At 37.5% G+C, this 19,056-nt stretch overlaps 2 protein-coding genes across 2 annotated transcripts; both read left to right on the top strand.

The window, feature by feature from the left end:
- Positions 1–331: 331 nt before the first annotated feature.
- otulina (OTU deubiquitinase with linear linkage specificity a) lies at positions 332–5,942 on the top strand. Its single transcript, XM_077509570.1, has 3 exons — positions 332–905; positions 4,183–4,304; positions 4,627–5,942. The coding sequence occupies exons 1-3, from the start codon at positions 789–791 to the stop codon at positions 5,018–5,020; spliced, it is 633 nt and encodes a 210-aa protein (XP_077365696.1). The 5' UTR covers positions 332–788; the 3' UTR covers positions 5,021–5,942.
- A 372-nt stretch (positions 5,943–6,314) lies between these two features.
- Positions 6,315–18,629, top strand: LOC144009173 (uncharacterized). Its single transcript, XM_077508732.1, has 11 exons — positions 6,315–6,511; positions 7,787–8,038; positions 9,407–9,910; positions 11,382–11,561; positions 11,729–11,842; positions 13,794–13,873; positions 14,065–14,162; positions 14,957–15,106; positions 15,313–15,420; positions 16,496–16,768; positions 18,009–18,629. The coding sequence occupies exons 2-11, from the start codon at positions 7,887–7,889 to the stop codon at positions 18,237–18,239; spliced, it is 1,890 nt and encodes a 629-aa protein (XP_077364858.1). The 5' UTR covers positions 6,315–6,511; positions 7,787–7,886; the 3' UTR covers positions 18,240–18,629.
- The last annotated feature ends 427 nt before the right edge of the window (positions 18,630–19,056 follow it).

Below are 19,056 nucleotides of genomic sequence, written 5' to 3'. Positions count from 1 at the left end.
CATAACACAATAATATCTGATATACTTTGTATGAATAAAACTAAGAAAGAAAGAAAGAAAAACACTGCTCTGCATCTCACTCATGTTTTTTTTTCTCCACGGTTGAAATGCATTATTGATGCCCCCAATAATGCGTTTGTTGGTCATGACGTGTTGAAAAATGAAACAGAAAGCTGTGAAGATGCTTGACGACGTTAAATTAAATATTAGCGCTTTGTTTGATGGCACTCATAACATCAGCAACAACAAAACATTTCATTGAAAACAGAAGACGACAGCATGTTTCTTTCTGCCCTCGCAGATGAGAAATGATGCTCACTTTGGAGTATTTTAGGATTTTGCTCAGTCTCTCTGACAGCTCCGATGGTACTGAGGACTGGGGGGAACTGTTCCACCTGGTTTCAAAACGTCCTTGATCCGTTCCCCGCCATCTCTCCCTTCAACTTGTGACACAACACTGTCGGAATTTGCACTTTTGAGTATGTATTTTAACTTCACCAATCACCACCAATTAAAGGCGAAGCTGCATTCATATTTATCACATTTAAGTCCGTGCGTTTATAGCGATGCTCTGCCGCCCCCTGCAGGATTTATCTCTATTACAGCTCGAGGCCGACCTGGCTGCGTTGATGCAGTTTGTCCTGTAGATGGTGGTGTTGCCAAACTGGCGGTGGCCGCTGTAGCGTAGAAGAAGAATCCTCTTCCTGTGACTGCCTTGCGTCACAACAACAAAACAACAAGAGAAGCGGCAGCGGCACGCTTGCGTTTTTGTTTCCAAGCCTCCAACAATGTCGTGGTTGAAACTAGCTGCGTCAAACGGGACAGACGACGTTTTTGAAGAGAAAGCGGACGAACTTGACATTTCAGCCAAAGAATGGGCGCTCAACATGAGGAGAAGAACCAGGGTAAGAACACTTTTGCAGCACTTGTGTTGCAACGCGTGTGTGGATAATCGGAGCATCCAACTGTATCGCTACTGTCGTATCGTATCAAAGTATGGAGTTCATGATTCATTGATTTTAATTCATTCGTTATACCGGATTTTTTTTTATGTCCTAAACTGTATAAAGCTTTTTGTCCACAAAGAAAATGTTAGAAAATGGTTGTGTCTGATGAATGGTGTTGAATTCATCCATGTGAATAAATTGAAACCTTTTTTTTTCAGCAGCGAACTACTCAATGACAGTATGAGCTAGCGCATTTAGCGGCAGCGGCAGGTTTAGTTTAGTTTATTCATTTTTTCCTTTCGGACACATTACAGTTTACATCAATCACATCACATCATTTGCAACATTGACATCCGAAAGAAGGGATGACGGGTAGAAGCCGAAGCTTATTCGAGACCCGTCCCCATCGACCCATTACTATAACGCATCAATCATATACATTATTTAGAATAGTCATTAATTTTTATCGTTATCCATCCCATACTATCCCAGACACTGCTCGCTCAGTTCATCTTGAATGTCCGTGTGTAGATTGTGGCTAGTCCCAGTCATTTGGAACTGGTGAGTCGGTCCCCAGACGCCACCAGCAAGCCCACCCCGCCAGGCGAGCAGCCAAGGCAAGCGCAATTCTTCTCTTTCACCAGTAGGGTCTTCGCTGACCTCGGATCAGCTTTCACACATGTTGTGCTTTCCAGAAGAGTAGATCGGCTTGCATTCGGCCCATTGCTTTCAAGCAATTTCAGCACTCGATTCTGGTCAGGTAGCACCACTGGTTGCTAGCATGTTGTGGATCTGATGACTCCTGTGCGCTGCCCAGCCTAGCTCACCCAGCAGAGCGGCCCACGCCAGCTGCATTCCAGGAACCAGACCACCAACCCCCATTTTGCGTATTGACAGCAGATTCATTGGAGCCACAATACAGCCTTATCATGTAGCCTTGACTGTTACAACAAACGGAATTCGAGCCAGACAATATTTAGATTCAAACGGGAACAGCAATACATGTTATCAATGCAGGTGTATAAACAAGAGTTAGCCTTGGCAAAGTCAGCAAATAATCATATACAACTCCAGCTTTGGGTAATTAGTGATGTTGTTGTTGTTGTTGTGATATTGTGAATTACTGTTGTCTCTCAAGCGCTGCCAATTCCTCAGCTCCTTTCACGATTCGTGTTTTTAGTTGACCAGAGTTATCTTTAGTTTGAATAAAAATTCGGCAGTCTTTTGTCCACGTGCTTTCGATAAGTCCATTCTTTCTCATTTGTCGAGCTTTTTTGGCGATGTCAGCATTTCGTTTGGTGAGGTTTTCGTTGATGTAGACATGTTTCCCACGAAGCTTGTGACGGTCTCTCAGAAGAGCAATCTTTTTCTTTCTGTCAACAAACCTGATCAGAACTGCCGGTGGTCGTGTCCCTCCAGTTGGAAGCGAAAAGCACATCTGAATGTGCGCAGGATCAACAGTTAATCCCAAATCTCTGAGTTGAAGTGTCACTTGCTGTTCCACAGTCTCGTTCCCTGAATATTGGTCAGAATCTTCCGTGCTCGTGCTAGCCGCAGCTCTCAAAGGGCCACGGCGCGGCTTGATCTTGATACCGGTGACTATCACATCGTTGATACGAAGATTTTGTTCCAAATCATCCACTTTTTGTTCCAAGGCAACAATGCGTCGATCTTTTTCCTGTGTCTCTTTCTTCAATTGCTGTATTTCCTGAAGAAGTGGCTCAATGCTCTTCTTCATTTCAAGTAATTCGGCAACCATTCCACTGAGTTTTTTAAGAGAAGATTTTATCTCCTCAATCTCGTCAGCTCTTTTTCCGCCAGGCATTCTGCAACAATGTAGTTAAAAATCCCAATGCAAAAATCAACAAGTAGTTAGATTCACGAGCGAGTGCAGGAGCAAGTACAGATGCGTCCTTCCTCAACAGATGCGTCCTTGAATGACTGATTGAATGAATGACCTTGAGGTGTCGTGGCATCGGTGACGTCACTTCCGCTTATGCCGCGGCATCGGTGGCTGCCGTTGCCTTTCCTCTTTCCCTCGGGACACTCTATTCGACTTGGTGCCGCTGCCATTACTCATTGTATGCATTTATAAATGGATTATTTTTTGGTTTCTGTGTGTTTACGAGGCTTTTTGTGTGTGTTTGTTTTGTTTAGTCAATTTGCTAAACACTTCACGAATTTTTGATTGATATGGATGAGATACGTTTTCAAACAATGTAATTTTTCGTAACGTATCGCACATGTATATATTTATTTTTCATATAGATGTGTATGTTTGAAACATTTGTACAATAAAGATTGATTAAAAAAAAGAAAAAAACTGTTTGGCATCCAAATATGGTCCTATTCCTGTCGGCCATTGTGGCATCTGGTGAGCTGTGTCACAATGGCGGACGTGGCGCATCCGCCATTGTGGCATCTCGCTGGGCCACTGATCTGTATGTAATACTGGATAGCTGACAGCTCTGTGGCTTCAGCGCAGGTGTTGATATTTACTGTAGGTTTGCAACAGTTGGTTCAATAAAGCATTAAAAAAAAAAAGTTTATCGGATATCCAGTATTATATGCAGCTCAGTATATTGAGCCGTGTCACAATGGCGGACTCGCCGCCATTGTGGCATCTCCCTGGCACCATTCCAAATACGGACCGGTCCACGGAAGTGATTGCTAGTGCACTTTCTGTTGATGAAAACCAGAATACCTCAATTCAACTTTATTTCCAGAGCACTTAAATAAATAATTAAAAAAAAATTGAAAATAAGGAAGTGAAGTGTTTAGCAAATTGACTAAACAAAACAAACACGCACAAAAAGCCTTGTAAACACACAGAAACCAAAAAATAATCCATTTATGAATGCATACAATGAGTAATGGCAGCGGCACCAAGTCGAATGGAGTCGCGACATGTCCCGAGGGAAAGAGGAAAGGCAACGGCAGCCACCGATGCCGCGGCATAAGCGGAAGTGACGACACATGCCGCTGCCGCTAAATGCGCTAGCCCTTTCTCCGATGAAATGTGTCTTTAATGCGATAATATCTGATTGTTGTCTTTGTTGTTGGAGCAACAACAATATACACACAAAATGCCACTTTCTGAACTATGCAAATGGATTATTTCAGCGTTCACGGGGTGCATCTTCCACTCTGGGAGCGACCCAGCTCCCAGCTATTAAACTCTAATACATATATTTTTATTTATTTTTTTTTTCCCCTATGTCTAATTGTCTGCCAGGACGGTTATGTGGACGGCGCTGACGCCGGCGAGGACGCAGCCCTGGAGGTGGGCTTCAAGGAGGGCTTCCAGGAAGGAGCAGCCAAGACTCTTGCCGTCGGTCGACTTCGAGGCATCGTATGGTAACGTTATGAGCAACACATGCAGATTGATGATAGAACAATACTCACAGGCACATATTCTTTATCCTCTTGGGCATCTTACTGAAACACAGTAGTAAGAAAAGTAGGCATGTTCTTCATTTGTGCGACTCATATACTGTCCCATGGTGGCCAAGGTGGCCTTTTTTTTTTGGGGGGGGGGTGTATTTTGGTGCTGCAGGACCAGATTAATAGCATTTCCGTTGTTTAGTGGGGAAGGATGATTTGAGATTCAAGTATCTACCCATCTCGCTTATCTTTATTTTTTGTTTGTTTGTTTGTTTGCTTTTGTGGCTGCCTTCAGCGCAATCGGCAGCTGGTACCAGGTGGAGCACCGCGGCCAGCCCTTCCCCACCTCCGTCACGAATCTCCTCCAGCACGTCTCGCAGCACGAGGATTCCATCGTGACGGAAATCATGCAGGCCATGGAGACGCTCCCTCCCAGCGCGGACGACCTGGCGGAGAGTCTGGAAGATCTTGGGGTGGCGCCCCCGCAGGGCTGCTCGGAGAGCGACTGTTGCATGGAGACGTCACCTTCAGCGTGCGGCGTTGGCAATAGCAACGGCGATGCTCGGTCCTCGTCGTGCGCCCGTGGAGCGATCTTCAGCCAGCTGCTTCAGAGTTGCAGGGACATTGTGGCGGAGCTCGGGCTGCCTCCCGGGCTTTTGGAGCACATCAATGAGCTGGAAAAGATTTAACTGTTTATTATATATATATTTATTTATTTATTTAACTGACATCTTCTACAGTATATACTGTACTGACAAACATTGGGCTTGAATTTCAGGGGATTGATTGACATCCAAAAAAGGTGACCGTCGCAATAGGAAGGCCAACAGTCATCGCCGGCATCACACGGAATCCTCATACTTCCAAAATAATCATCATTTCCAAATAAAATTTGAATAAATGTTAACTAAACATATTGTTTTTAGATCAAAATGTAATGAAAGCATTTTAGTTATTAATACGAATGAAATTGTATTCATTAAGCACATAGGAAAATCTTTTACACAAATCCATACTGACCTAATTTATGTATTTAAAATGATTTTGATGATTTCTCTTCATGTATCACAATCACAAATTTACCAAACAATCTTAATATATATTTTGACTATATCATACTTTTGGATAAATGTTTTTTTTTTTTATATAATATTGTGTACATTTTAATAAAACATTTTAATTACACTGATTATAAAAACTTTGCTTTTTTTCTTATACCTTTGATTATGGACTTTTAAACAGCTTTAATTAAGTGTTTTTTATTATTTTAAACTTCCTTATGTTAAATGTTTTAAAGTTTGTTGAATTTTGTATTAAGATTGTTATTGTACGTTCTTTTTAGTAAAGTTTGTAACCTATTTCCATTTATTTTTCTTCCTCTGAATGTTAACTACTGTTTCTTGATGCTTATGTGTTGTCTTTCCTTGTGTAAAGCACATTGAGGTGCCTTGTGTATGAAATGTGCTATACAATAAACTTGCCTTGCCTATAAATTAAAATTTTAACGTTTTATTTTGAAGCAACATTTTGGATTGAATTATAGTTAATAAAAAAATGTTATGGAACTTTTTTATTTTTATTTTATGGAAATAAATCAAATGTTATTCATTACACACAGAAAAATACTTTTCTGGCCAATTCCTAACTGTCTATATTTAAAAAAAAAAAGTGATATTTTAAAATACAAGTATAATTAAAATGTGCATTTTTTGAAATGTGTGTGTATTTTTTTAATTCAATTAAAGTCCATGGACGCAGCAACGCTTGTCGCATCCGTGATGACATCACCCGTTTCAATCTCGACCCGTGACCCTTTGTGACCCCACCGCCCTTTGTTTACATATTAATGCTACTTGGCGCTTACACCAAACTACCAACAGATGTTCTGCGTCCTTCCGCACAACCCCCTTTTTATTTTATGTAATTATTTTATTTATGTATTTATTTTAACAGTAAAATGTTCCGGCGCACCACCGCAGACTCGCCTCAGCGCGTCGCTGTTGTCCATAAAGCAGCCGCGTCGAGTCTGCGAGCTAGCAGCGTGTTTGTCTGGTTGAAGTTTCCCCAAAATGCTAGCCGGCTAATGATCGTCCTTTCGGTTAAGCGAAAGCGAAAGCAGCAACTGCGTTTCATGGCCACGCTACCCTGTCAACTTTGGACGCTTTCTGCAATGTCTTTAGGTAATCCACATCCTTTTCAACCTCTGACGTTTTTTTTTCTTCGTGTTGTCGTAGCGTGTCAATTTGCAGTTGAACGTGTTTGTTGCGCGGGTCATGCCGTTATAATGTCTTAACATTTATTATAATCTGTTATGTTAAATGTCGAATGTGCGTTGTAAGTGCTGCTAACGGAGTTGGCGTCATTCTGCGATGATTTTTACTGCAAAACCCAGCGGAGAGTCACTTAACCAAAACATTAGCTACACTGTGGAGGTATCTGTGACATCAGATTCTCAATCTGAATTATTAACACTGCATTTCCACCCTCGAAGTATTCAATGTACACTTTTAAAATTCAATATTCAAATGCTAGTTCAGCAGCACAACGTCACTTCCGGGTCATTCGGGAAAAGTCAGGCCAAAGCAATCGGTGCCGCAGTCATCCAACTTAACCGCTTACACAGGATTGGCTTGGCGTTGGATGATGCCGTGGTCACCTGCAATTGACGATTTGCTACTGCTTAATTAGTGTCTTTCAAAATGATTCATCGTCGTTAGCCTGTGAAATCGTTTTTTGTTGAATTTGGTTACGATATGGAGCTGAACTGCTCCTTCTGTGACTCCCAATCAGAGACTCTTGTGCACCTGTTCTGGAAATGTACTCATGCTCGCAAGCTCTGGCAAGACATTTGCAAATTTATTTTGGACAATATCTTTTGTAATTTTGTGCTTTCTTTACCAAATGTTTCCCCCCCCCCCCCTCAACTATGACAGTTCGTTTGAAAATGAATATTATTTGATGAATCTGTTAATTTATCTTGCTAAGTTTTATATTCATACATGTAAATGTGCAAAATCGAAACCTATTTTTTTTTCTGTTTATGAAAGAGATTGATGTATATTTTCAGTCCATTTCTACTTCCAAAAATAAGAAGGCTGTCAAGACCTTGATTTGTGTTCTCATTTCGGTATTTTTAATATTTCTTAGTTGAAGACCCCTGGCAATTTTATATTTTATGGTTTATTTTATTATGGTTATTTTTCCCCCCCTTTTCTTTACTGTTATTGTGAGTTTGTGTGATGATGATTATTTGTTTTGTATTTGACATGTTTGGCTTTTGATTACAATGTGTTCAATAAAGCAGTTAAAAAAAAAAAAAACTACTGCTTAATGTTGAATTTTTTTTTAAAGCACCAATGTAATGATGATTTTTTTTTCTCGCTCGTTTTGAGGATGAAGAGGCAGCCATTTTGTTCCACCTGTTGTGCGATAACTCCCTCACATTGTCGTTTTAGACATGAGCATCCTGGTCCAGCCGCCTTGGTAGGAGGACCCGAGGCGACGCCGTCGGGCCCCCCGCCCCGCCCCGCGTGCGTGGTCGAGGGGAGCACTCCAATGGGGGCCTGCTGCTGTCGCCCAAAGAGTCCCTGCGGCAGTGTAGAGGAGCGAAGCGGTTTGCTGCAAGATGACGCCCGGGCCGCCGGGCCCACCGGCCACTTGGTGGTGACGACGACGGGGAGCGCGTGTGGCCCGCAAGGAGACATAAGGTGAGACTTGAGCAATTTTCCTGTCACGGCGATTGCTGTTGAAATGATTGTAAAGCGCCGCCAGTGTGCATCAGCCACTCGTGAAAACCATATTTCCCGAGAGTTCGGTCGCATCTGGCTCGGTGTGCGGCGGGCTTCAGGTGAACTTTACACGGAGGTGCGAGCGTAGCGCCACAAAAATGTACCTGACCACTTCCTCTTTTCACTTCCTGTTCTCATTTCGCACTAAGACACTCTCAATATAGCAACTAAGAAAAAATTCTTTGACTTTGGAGTGATTGAGATGGGGACAAGAAGAAAGTTTCCACAATTAGTGGTTGGGATGTTAAATCTTTAATGAGATTGGAAACAACAAAAGCAAACATGACATGTAGAAGAACTAAACTCTCATTTTCATCAAGGCTTAAATAATACATTTTCAAGATGCTAAATTGCAAATACTGCAATTATTGAAACTTCTTGTAGGAATGATATGAAGGATTTCATGCTGACACGTTGGGGTCTTTATTACAAATAAAGGACACAAAATATGATTTGATGCAAATTAAGAAGCATAATGCAGCGTTGTTATCCACACATTCTTTATTTTAACATTATACCTTTTTTTTTTTTTTTACATATTAATTTCATTGGTATTTATTTATTTATTATATTTATTATATTATATTTGTTAAAATTATCATATATATATTATTATTATTATTATTATTATTATTATTATTATTATTATTGATGAATTTAGAGTTTCCAGCTGAAAATTATAATTATAAAATTACATGAAGTATTTTTTTAAATTCAATCTCAGGGGTCGCAACAAAATTAATTTGTCATTTTTATTAAATTTTTTTATTCTACTGGTAACTGGCAAACAACCCAAAAATATCACTTGCTATCTTTTGAGCTTGTGTTATCATGATTATTAATTATTGTAAGAATTATTTACAATTAGAGCTGTCAAAATTAATTGATTTATCAAATTAATTGACCACTGTTTTAATAATCGAGTAATCTTTTGGAGCAATATTTTTTAATTTTAAAATGATTTGAGCATATCATGCCTGCCTATGACTGATTTCTGTAGTCCTTGATGAAAGAAGACATGACATTTGCAAACTTTTTTCTTTTTTTTTTAATCACTATATGAATACAAAGTACGAAATAAACACCAATCACTGGTTAATAAACAGTAATCAGTGGGGAAAAAATGTTGCAATACTTTGTTGCAACATTAGAATAATCAGATTAGTCGATTAATCGATAGATTAATTCATTCTAAAAATATTCAGTAGTGAGCTATCTCTGAATGTAAATATTGCAAATGGTGTCCTATTTAGTATTTTTGTGTCTCCTTTTTTTTTGGTCACCCAGGAAGATGGCCGACACGGTGACATTAAAGGCTGACGACGCGGACGACACGCAGTTGACGCTCCTTCCCCAATTTGAGCCGTCCGAGCCGATTGTTGCGCTGGAAAACGGAGCCTTACTGATGGAAGATGCGCACGCGTCCGACAAATCTGCCGCCGCGCTGGAGGAAAGCGGCGACAGCGAAAAAATTCTGGAGACTTTCCCGGACCGAAAAGGATCACCTGACCTCCCGCAGGAAGTGAACCGCCAATGGGAAAGCGGCGACGAGCGTCCGGCCTCACCCGCGCAGGTTGAAATAATCCAAGATGGCGGCCCAGAAGAAGCGCAAATGTCTCCGAGTGACGACGTGCAGGACGTTTGCCGTGACGATGAGGGCGACGAGGCGGCGAATGGCTGCACGCTGCTGACGACGATTTGTTGGAACGATGAAGACGCGACGTCATCGGGCGACGCGCGGGAGCCATCCACCGCCGCGACGTGTCCGGACAAAACGTCCGAGCCCAACTGGTGAGTCATGTGACGGCGCAATAACATACTAACCTGGTCGTTGTCACCTCCGCCAAGGAAATTTGCATCATCTTGTTACTGAACAGTGTCCAAAAGTTTGCCTGGTCATGTTTATCAAATATTTATTTGTATAGCACCTTTCATACTTTGAAAGTAATACAAGGTGCTTCACATTAAACAAATAAATAATTATATTAATAATAATAATCATGATAATAATAAAAATTATAATGATAAAAGATACATTTAAATGTTTATTATAAGATTGAAACGTATGCCTTCAACATTTTTTTTTTTTTTTTTTTTTTTTTTTTACATTTTTGAACAATATTTGTATACAATAAAGCACATTAATTGAAAATCTTTTTAAAATATTTTTTGAATTACCAAAGTAGGGCTGTGCAATTAATCGAAATTCAATTATTATACTCCACAATTAAATTGTTGAATTGTTTACATTTATACAGTTACACTTTTTTAAAATTATTTTAAAATAACTAGTTTAATACATTTTGCTTCATCCAAAAGGAACTTGTATGATTAGTGTTTCAAAGAATTTTGTCTTAATTTTTTATTTTTTTATTTATTTTTTTCCATTTAAACATTTGTACAAAAAAATAAATAAATAAAATAAAAATAATCGTCCTTGTGGTGCAACGGAGCATGCTGCACTCCAACTTAGTTTTTCCCAACATAAATAAATATATATTATTATAAACATTATTATAAATTCTATTTGGTCCAAAAGGAACTTCCATAATTATAGTGTTTCTATTTTTTTTTTTTTTTTTTTTAGTTTAGTCTTAATGTTTTGAAATGTTTAAATGTTTTCTTGTTTTGTACAAAAAAAAATAATCGTTTGAATAATTGTGATTTCAATTACGTATTGGAAAAATAATCCTGATTATTATTTTTCCCATAATCGAGCAGCCCGAAACCAAAGTAATAATGATCAGCTGTAATAACATATTATTTTCATATTGGGGGGAAAGAAAAAAAAAAGTGTTACGTTTAATGAATTGTTGTTTTTCTTTTTTTTTTTCTTCTTTTTTTTTAAGGGAAAAAATAATAATAAATTGTCATTTAGTTTTTTTTTTTAATGAGTAAAAAAATGCAAAGAAAAGCAACTTTATGAAATATTTTCTTGGACAGCAATGAATAATATAAATATCATACTTAACAGTATATAATTACAGTAATATTGATTAGAATTGTGTTTATGGTATGCAAAAAAACAAGTCATTTTGTTTTAATTACATTAAAAATGGAAAATACCTTTTTTTTTTTTATGTTGTTTTTTGTATGCTCAAAAAATGCTCCAAAAACAATTTGACTACATTAGATTTTAACATTTTATTGTATTTTCCATATTTTCACGCCAATGGCTGAGTATGTTTCTTGTTATTAGAATAACAAACAAAACAAAAAAACAAATGGGAAAAAGATTGCTTTGTTTTGTGTCTGCGTGTAGCTCGACGAACGAGAACTCTGAAGACGGCAAGACGTGTTCCTCGTTGACGTCCGGCCAGGACGAAACCAGCCATGACGCTTCTGCGGAGGCCGCAGAAGCGCAGCTGGGCGGCGACGAGAGACGCCCTGCGCGCTTGAACCACGTGGAGACACTAACCGCCGCGCCTGAAGTCGCCAGCGGGTCAGCGCGGGTTCAACTTCTTTTTTTCCCAAACAACAAACACGACTCCTCATGTTGTTACTTCTCCTCGTGGCCACAAGGAGGCAGATTTCTTCATGATTGATGTGATCATGACTCGTGATTATAGCCTGCAGTAAAAAAAATAATAAAATGTTTGCTCTCTGCAGCCTGCAGGAAAACACGCAAGCTGGAGAGGATGAGGAGAAGATGGAGGACGCGGAGGTTGAGCAGCAAATGGAAGAAAGCGAAGTCGGACCCGCTGATGGCAGTTTGAGGAGCAGGTGTGTTTCCAAAAAGTTTATTTACATGATGCGCCAAAATGCGCGGCTGGAGTCGGTGAATGTGGCCGTCGGTCGCTGCCAAGCGCGTCAGAGGGGGGGAAAAAAAATAAAAAATAAAATAAAATCCACAATCTCTTCTTTAATGTAGTTTTGCATTTCCTATTTTTTTTTTTTTTTTTTTTTTATTATGCTTACTCGCTTTGTGTATCGCAGTCTTAATAACTTTGTTCAGTTTCAATATCCCAAGAATTCTATAGCACACTTTATGTACCATATTACGCTTCAAAAATAATTGAAAGCAGTTTTACTTGAGGAGGCAGCAAACCACTCACTGCAGCTCTGCTTAACAAATACAAAAACAACCCTGGCTACTTTATGTCCATTATATCCTAAAATATTGTTGTACACTTATGTCCTTTATTTTATTTTATTTTTTACGTTTTGTTTTGTATTTATTTTTTACGTGTAAGGGATGTCTGTATTCAGTTTCATCCCAAAAATGTAAAAATAAAAAAAAATGAAAAAATGTGGACATAAGTGTTTTTCAAAAACTTACCAGTAAGTCCTTTTTTTTTTTTTTCTTTAACCTTTTTGGGATGTCTGCATTCAGTTTCAACCCAAAAACATAAAAAGAAAAAATGAAAAAAATATGGACATAAGTGTTAAAAATTTATTATTTTTTATTTTTTTTTAATAAATACCTTTTTATAAAAATTGGACACAAGTGTTTTTTTTAAACACTTATGTCCAATTTTTATTTATTTTTTAATACCTTTTTTTGGGATGACTGCATTTAGTTTCATCACACTTGTGTCCATTTTTTATTTTTATTTTTTTTAACATTTGTGGGATGTCTGCATTCAGTTTCATCCCAAAAATGTAAAAATAAAAAAAAATGAAAAAATGTGGACATAAGTGTTTTTCAAAAACTTACCAGTAAGTCCATTTTTTTTTTTCTTTAACCTTTTTGGGATGTCTGCATTCAGTTTCAACCCCAAAACATAAAAAGAAAAAATGAAAAAAATATGGACATAAGTGTTAAAAATTTATTATTTTTTAATTTTTTTAATAAATACCTTTTTATAAAAATTTGACAAGTGTTTTTTTAAACACTTATGTCCAATTTTTATTTATTTTTTAATACCTTTTTTTGGGATGACTGCATTTAGTTTCATCACACTTGTGTCCATTTTTTATTTTTATTTTTTAAACATTTGTGGGATGTCTGCATTCAGTTTCATCCCAAAAATGTAAAAATAAAAAAAAATGAAAAAATGTGGACATAAGTGTTTTTCAAACACTTATGTCCAATTTTTTATTATTTTTTAATTTTTTTTAATAAATACCTTTTTATAAAAATTGGACACAAGTGTTTTTTTAAACACTTATGTCCAATTTTTATTTATTTTTTAATACCTTTTTTTGGGATGACTGCATTTAGTTTCATCACACTTGTGTCCATTTTTTATTTTTATTTTTTTTTAACATTTGTGGGATGTCTGCATTCAGTTTCAACCCAAAAACATTAAAAGAAAAATTGGGGGGGAAAAAAATACGGACCAATTTTGTATTTTTTTTTTTTTTAATAAATACCTTTTTTTGGGGGGGGGATGTCTGCATTCAGTTTCATTACACTTATATCTATTTGTATTCATTTTTATTTATTTATTTTATTTTATTTTTTGCATTTGTGGGATGTCTCCATTGAGTTTCAACCCAAAAACATAAAAAGAAAACAAAAATATGGACGTAAGTATAACACATGTCCAAATTATTATTATTTTTTTTAAATAATACCTTTTTTGGGATGTCTGCATTCAGTTTCATCCCACAAAAATAAAATAAAAAATAGACGTGTTTTCCACAGAGTAGCAACAAATCTGTATTTATAAAATAGATTTAATGTCTTTATTTTTTTATTCCCCCCCCCCCCCTACTGTGTCATTCTCAGTGAAGACGATCTATACAGAGACGAGGAGCTGCCGCCGTCTCCCAATGACACACGACCAGCGCCACTGGAGAACGACGCACGTGAGTCGCTCCAAATCTATAGAATTCCAATTCCGACAAGGTTTGAAAATATATTTATAAAACGAATAGTTTTCTACTTCCTGCATGGAGGCCATTTTGAATTTGATGCCGCATCCTCGCCTGTCAGACGTGATTGATTCTACCTGATGATGATGTCACGTCACACACGTTGTTCCTCGTGTGCTCCACAGTGGAGGTCAGATGCAGTTTGGGCCCAGCGGTGGACATTTTGTCTTACAGCCGACGAGAATGGAGAGGAAACACGGCCAAAAGTGCTCTCATTCGGAAGGTGGATGCATTGTTTGGCTGCAAACTCGTCTCGCTCGTATTATGGAAAGGGAAAAAATTTAAACATAGATGGATGGATTGAATAATGCTTATATAATATATAATGTATCTTTTTTTGTGTGTGTTCCAGATATACTTGGTTGTCCTAAGTATCTGATTTAAGTAATGAAATCTATCTTTTTATATTTATTTTGAGACTAAATACGTATATGGGTGTCTTTCTGCAGCCTGTTTTTTGGTGTGTTTTTTTATATGCAAATTGTTTTTTAAAAAAGTTTTTTTTTTTAATATCCCATAAAATGTACATTTACACAGTAATATTTGATTTGTCTCAAAATGAGCAATACTAAAGAAAAAAAATAGTTAATTTTACATTTCACATAAGACAACATTAAATGGAAATTAAACTATAAATTTTGGAATATATAAACTTTAAACAGTGATAAAGCATACTAGTTACAACGACAAACTAAAATACGTTTATTTTAAATAAATTTAAAACATCGATGGAGTCACTTTTTTATATTAACATAGCTACCATAATAATAATAATAATAATAATAATAATAATAATAATAAATGTTAATAATGTTGTGAATTAAGATTTTTGGTGTGAAAATATGCAGTAATAAAATTGTGTAGCTCCAAAACATTGTAAAAATGATTTTTAAATCTAGCTGTAAATATTTGCAATTCATTTCAAGTAATAGATTTAAAGGGTGTAAATGTGGTCGCCTCCTGCTTGTTGTGTTGTCAGCCATTTTTTTTTTTTTTTTTCCTGTGTACCTCCTGCAGGGTTACAAGGAGCTGTCGCAGCACTTTGCGGCCGTGCGTCAAGTTCGGGGGGACAACTACTGCGCCTTGCGGGCCACCTTGTTTCAGGTGCTCTCTCAGGCTTCTCAGGTGCCCGCGTGGCTGCAGGATGACGACCAGCACGTTGCCGCGGTAACCCTCCACCTTTTCATCCTTTGCCGTTCTTTGACACGTTAACTCTCACTCACTTGTTTGGCCTTTTTTTTTTTTTTTTTAAATCATTATTATTATTATTATTATTATTATGTGCATTTTTTTTTTTTTTACTAGCTTGTAGCCTAGTTGCATCACAGAAGAAGGTCAAAAGTGAGGAGTCTGTTTTCGTGAATGTTTCGCAGGATCTGTCCGAGCTGATGGGTCAGTGGACGTTTCCGGGCGAGGCTGAAACGCAAGCAGACGTCACCCAGCGGCGGCTTCAAAACTATCTGGAGATCCTCCGAAACAAGGTTCACTAACATTCACTCTTTCCTGCTACCAGAGGCGATTATTATCACGGCAGTTTGATTGTCAGCATATGGGGGAATCAAAACTGCCAAAATTAAAATAATAATAATAATAAATTAAAAAAAATAAAATAAAATAAAAATGGATATAAAAAAATATCATTCAAAAATTAAATGCAAGATATAAATATCGTAAAAATAAATACAAAACTAAATGAGTTTTAAAAATTAAATATATAAATATTCAGTCGATAGCTGCAGACGCTCTGTCAGGTCGAAATGAAATGAGGGGGCGGTCCTAAACTTGTTGCCAAAGCAAATCAAGTCACAAGTTGTGGTGACAGTGGACAAGATAATTGTCCAATAATAACGGAGCTCTCCATGCAAGTCGGGGAGACACGGTTAGGACCGCCCCCTCATTTGAATAACATTTCGACCTGACAGGGCGTCTGCAGCATGAAATAAATGTGAGAGCAGAGAGTTTTTATTTATCGATTGATATTTATATTTATTTTTTAAAACTTGTTTAGTTTTTGTATTTATTTTTACTTTCATTTATTTCCAATATTTATATCTTGTTTTTATTTCCATTTATATTTTTTGCTTTTAATTTTTGAATTATCCTTTTTTTATGTCCGTTTTTACTTAATAACATTTTGTACTGACAGAGCGTCTGCAGCATGAAATAAATACATGTGAGAGAAGAGTGTTTTTATTTATTGATTATTTAATTCTATTTATATATTTATTTTTTTATTTATTTCCACATTTATTTTTTGAAACTTTTTTTTTTTTAAATATTTATTTATATGAGTACTAGTGTATATATATTTTTTTTAATTTATAGTTATATATTTTTTTTTTTATTTCACGTTTTAATTATATAGTAATTTTTTATATCCATTTTTATTTTCACTTTTATTTATTTTAAAATTTGGCAATATTCTTGTTGTGTGGGTTCTCTCTTCTTTTTTTTTTTCTTTTTTTTTTTTTTTAATAAAATAAATATAACTCAGTCAGCATGCATTACTTCCTCCACTGAGGCCCGGGTTCCTCCCAATTTCCTGCTCCTTCACAGTGGCACGCGGCGGCGGACTGCCCGTCAGCCGCCGAGCGCCGACGACTGTGCGACGCCGCCTTCGGGGGCGGCGAGGAGGAGGTGGCCATGTTGGAGGCGCTCAAGCTGCTGATGCTGCGCCGCGCCGCCCGGCTGCACGCCGACATGCGCGGCGGCGGCGGCGACGTGCCGCTCTTCTGCTGGCTGCTGTTTGCGCGCGACTCCTCCGACTGCCCGCGCGCGTTCCTCGCCAACCATCTGAGCCGCGTGGGCGTCAGCGCCGGGCTGGAGCAGGTGAGCGGCGCTCCGTCAAATATTAACGGTGTAGATTTGTTACTACAAAAGTGGATTTGCTTCTTTCCTTGAAAGGGTTGCTTCACTCATTGAGTCATTTTCAGCAGCAAGAGGATAATATTTTGTCGAAAATTAATGTGATAACTACAATATTTTTTTGTACAATTAATACTTTTTAAAAAAAATTATTTAAAATTTTTATTTAATTTTTTAATTTTTTTTTATTTTGTTTATTTATTTATTTTTTTTAAACACATTTTGCCACTTGCTGTCGACGGAAGATAACATCGCTTGTGCTCTGGAAACAGGTAGCAACCAATCATGGCTCAGTTTGCAAAAGTCACATGACCAAACACAGAAACCAAGTAAGCCGTGATTGGTTGTTACCTGTTACCTTTATTAATTCATGGAAAATAATGGGGGGAAAAAAATTGTGAGTTTCAATTCAAACAAAACATGAAATGGCAGCCAAGAAATGGGGGAAAATTAGAAGAAAAAAATTTACTAGAATTTTTTTTTTTTTTTTTAATCGTCACTCTCTTAAAATAATTGCCTCCGTCATTTTTTTTTTTTTTTGCATAAATATATATATATATATTTTTACCGAAATCATCTCCTGATGCAAATGGTTAATTTTTTTTTGTGTTTGTTGAAAAATCTGAAAGAAATGACTTAGGCGATTATTTTATGAAGGCGTTGAAATGTAAATTAAAAGAATTAAATGTATAGTACGTACATTATAATAAATTAAAAATACATAATTATTTCTAGTAAACATAGTATAATAAATTCAGATGTGCTGCAGATACAATTACAAAAATAATCAAAATTATGGTCAATACATTTAATATATGTGAAAATGTAAATAAATAATTTAATTAATAAAATTACTGTCAATTCTGAATGTAATATGGATGGTGCAAACTTTTTTTTTTCTTCCCAGTCTGATACCAATACTCTTGAATAACCAAGAATTGATACCACTAATACTTTGAATATACAAAATTCCTCCCCATAAAAAAGTGACAATATATCCCCCGATATAGCATTTTCCTTAATATGACAAAAGCAGCCGTAAGAGGACACAACTGAAGCGACTGGCACACTTGGTGAACCACTCAAGTATGATAATTAAATGTAGACGGCGTGATTAGACTCCCGTCTATAAATAGCATCGCTCCGCTGGCGCTTGGCGCGTTTTTACGAGGCCACTAATAAACGGTTTCGCGGTATGCGGCAGGTGGAGATGTGTCTGCTGGGCGACGCCCTGCGCTGCACTCTGCAGGTGTACCGCCTGTACATGGCCGACAGCGAGGAATTTGTGGCCTACTACCCGGACGAGCACAAGGACGACTGGCCCCGCGTCAGCCTCGTCACCGAGGACGACCGCCACTACAACGTGCCCGTCGCCCGCGTGGATCATGAGGACGCGGAGGAAATGGAGGAGGAGCAAGTGGTGGCAGCCAGCTGAGGAGTTCTCCTCCCATGCAAACCCCGAAAAACCTCAGGTCCTTCTCCATTTATTTATTGTCTTTTCCCCTTAATACCTACACTGGAATCGTGGCTCGTTTTTAGGTTGATCTCATTTAATTTATGATTTTAATTCAGACTGCTGTGGAAAGATGAAATCAGGTGCTCGCGTGGCACGAGCGCGGGGGTCTCTATTTTTTTTGTTTGGTGAGCGAGTGTTGTGCATAACGCGTTGCCTTTTTGCCAAGCCAGAGAGGAGGAGGAGGGGGCGCGTGCCACCAGCCGCCAACGGCCCGCGTGCTCCTCCTTTGTTGCCTTACAACTCAAATGCACAAGCATGAATGAATGTTGGCCTCTCGCTCGTCAATAAAAACAAAAAGCACAAGAATCACATGGCCTCCGTTTTCCACCTGTTAATTCCTTCAGTGCACAAACCTGGCAGACGATTGGTCGCCAGGTGAGGCGTGACAGTAGGAAAAGGTCAGACGGTAGTTTTACATAAGGGATTTGCTCATGGGAGTGGCAAGACCAGTATAGTACTTATGTAACATACTCATTTTAAAAAAAGGAATATCTAAAAATGAGTGGGGAGATATGAATGCAAAAACATCAGAAAAAAAATGTATTAAAAATTTGGGGAGAAATAGAAATGTGGAAAAAATACAAAAACATCCAAATATAACTACCATGTATAAAAAAGTAAAACATAAAATGTAATAAAAAAAAAAAGCAAAAATATTAGATTGGAAAAAATAGATTAAAACCCAGAAACTTCTTAAAAAAAAATTTATAATGCTGATAAACAATCAGTTTTCTAT

The sequence above is a fragment of the Festucalex cinctus genome, chromosome 20 (genome assembly GCF_051991245.1).
Source record: "Festucalex cinctus isolate MCC-2025b chromosome 20, RoL_Fcin_1.0, whole genome shotgun sequence".
NCBI lineage: Eukaryota > Metazoa > Chordata > Actinopteri > Syngnathiformes > Syngnathidae > Festucalex > Festucalex cinctus.
This window is presented reverse-complemented; position numbering and strand designations above follow the sequence as displayed.

Bases quoted from the DNA above. Each gene is read 5' to 3' on its own strand.
- otulina (XM_077509570.1), top strand. From the start codon at position 789: ATGTCGTGGTTGAAACTAGCTGCGTCAAACGGGACAGACGACGTTTTT. The intron at 906-4,182 runs GTAAGAACACTT...ATTGTCTGCCAG, and splicing joins ACATGAGGAGAAGAACCAGG to GACGGTTATGTGGACGGCGC. The intron at 4,305-4,626 runs GTAACGTTATGA...GGCTGCCTTCAG, and splicing joins CGACTTCGAGGCATCGTATG to CGCAATCGGCAGCTGGTACC.
- LOC144009173 (XM_077508732.1), top strand. From the start codon at position 7,887: ATGGGGGCCTGCTGCTGTCGCCCAAAGAGTCCCTGCGGCAGTGTAGAG. The intron at 11,562-11,728 runs GTCAGCGCGGGT...TGCTCTCTGCAG, and splicing joins GCGCCTGAAGTCGCCAGCGG to CCTGCAGGAAAACACGCAAG. The intron at 11,843-13,793 runs GTGTGTTTCCAA...TGTCATTCTCAG, and splicing joins GATGGCAGTTTGAGGAGCAG to TGAAGACGATCTATACAGAG.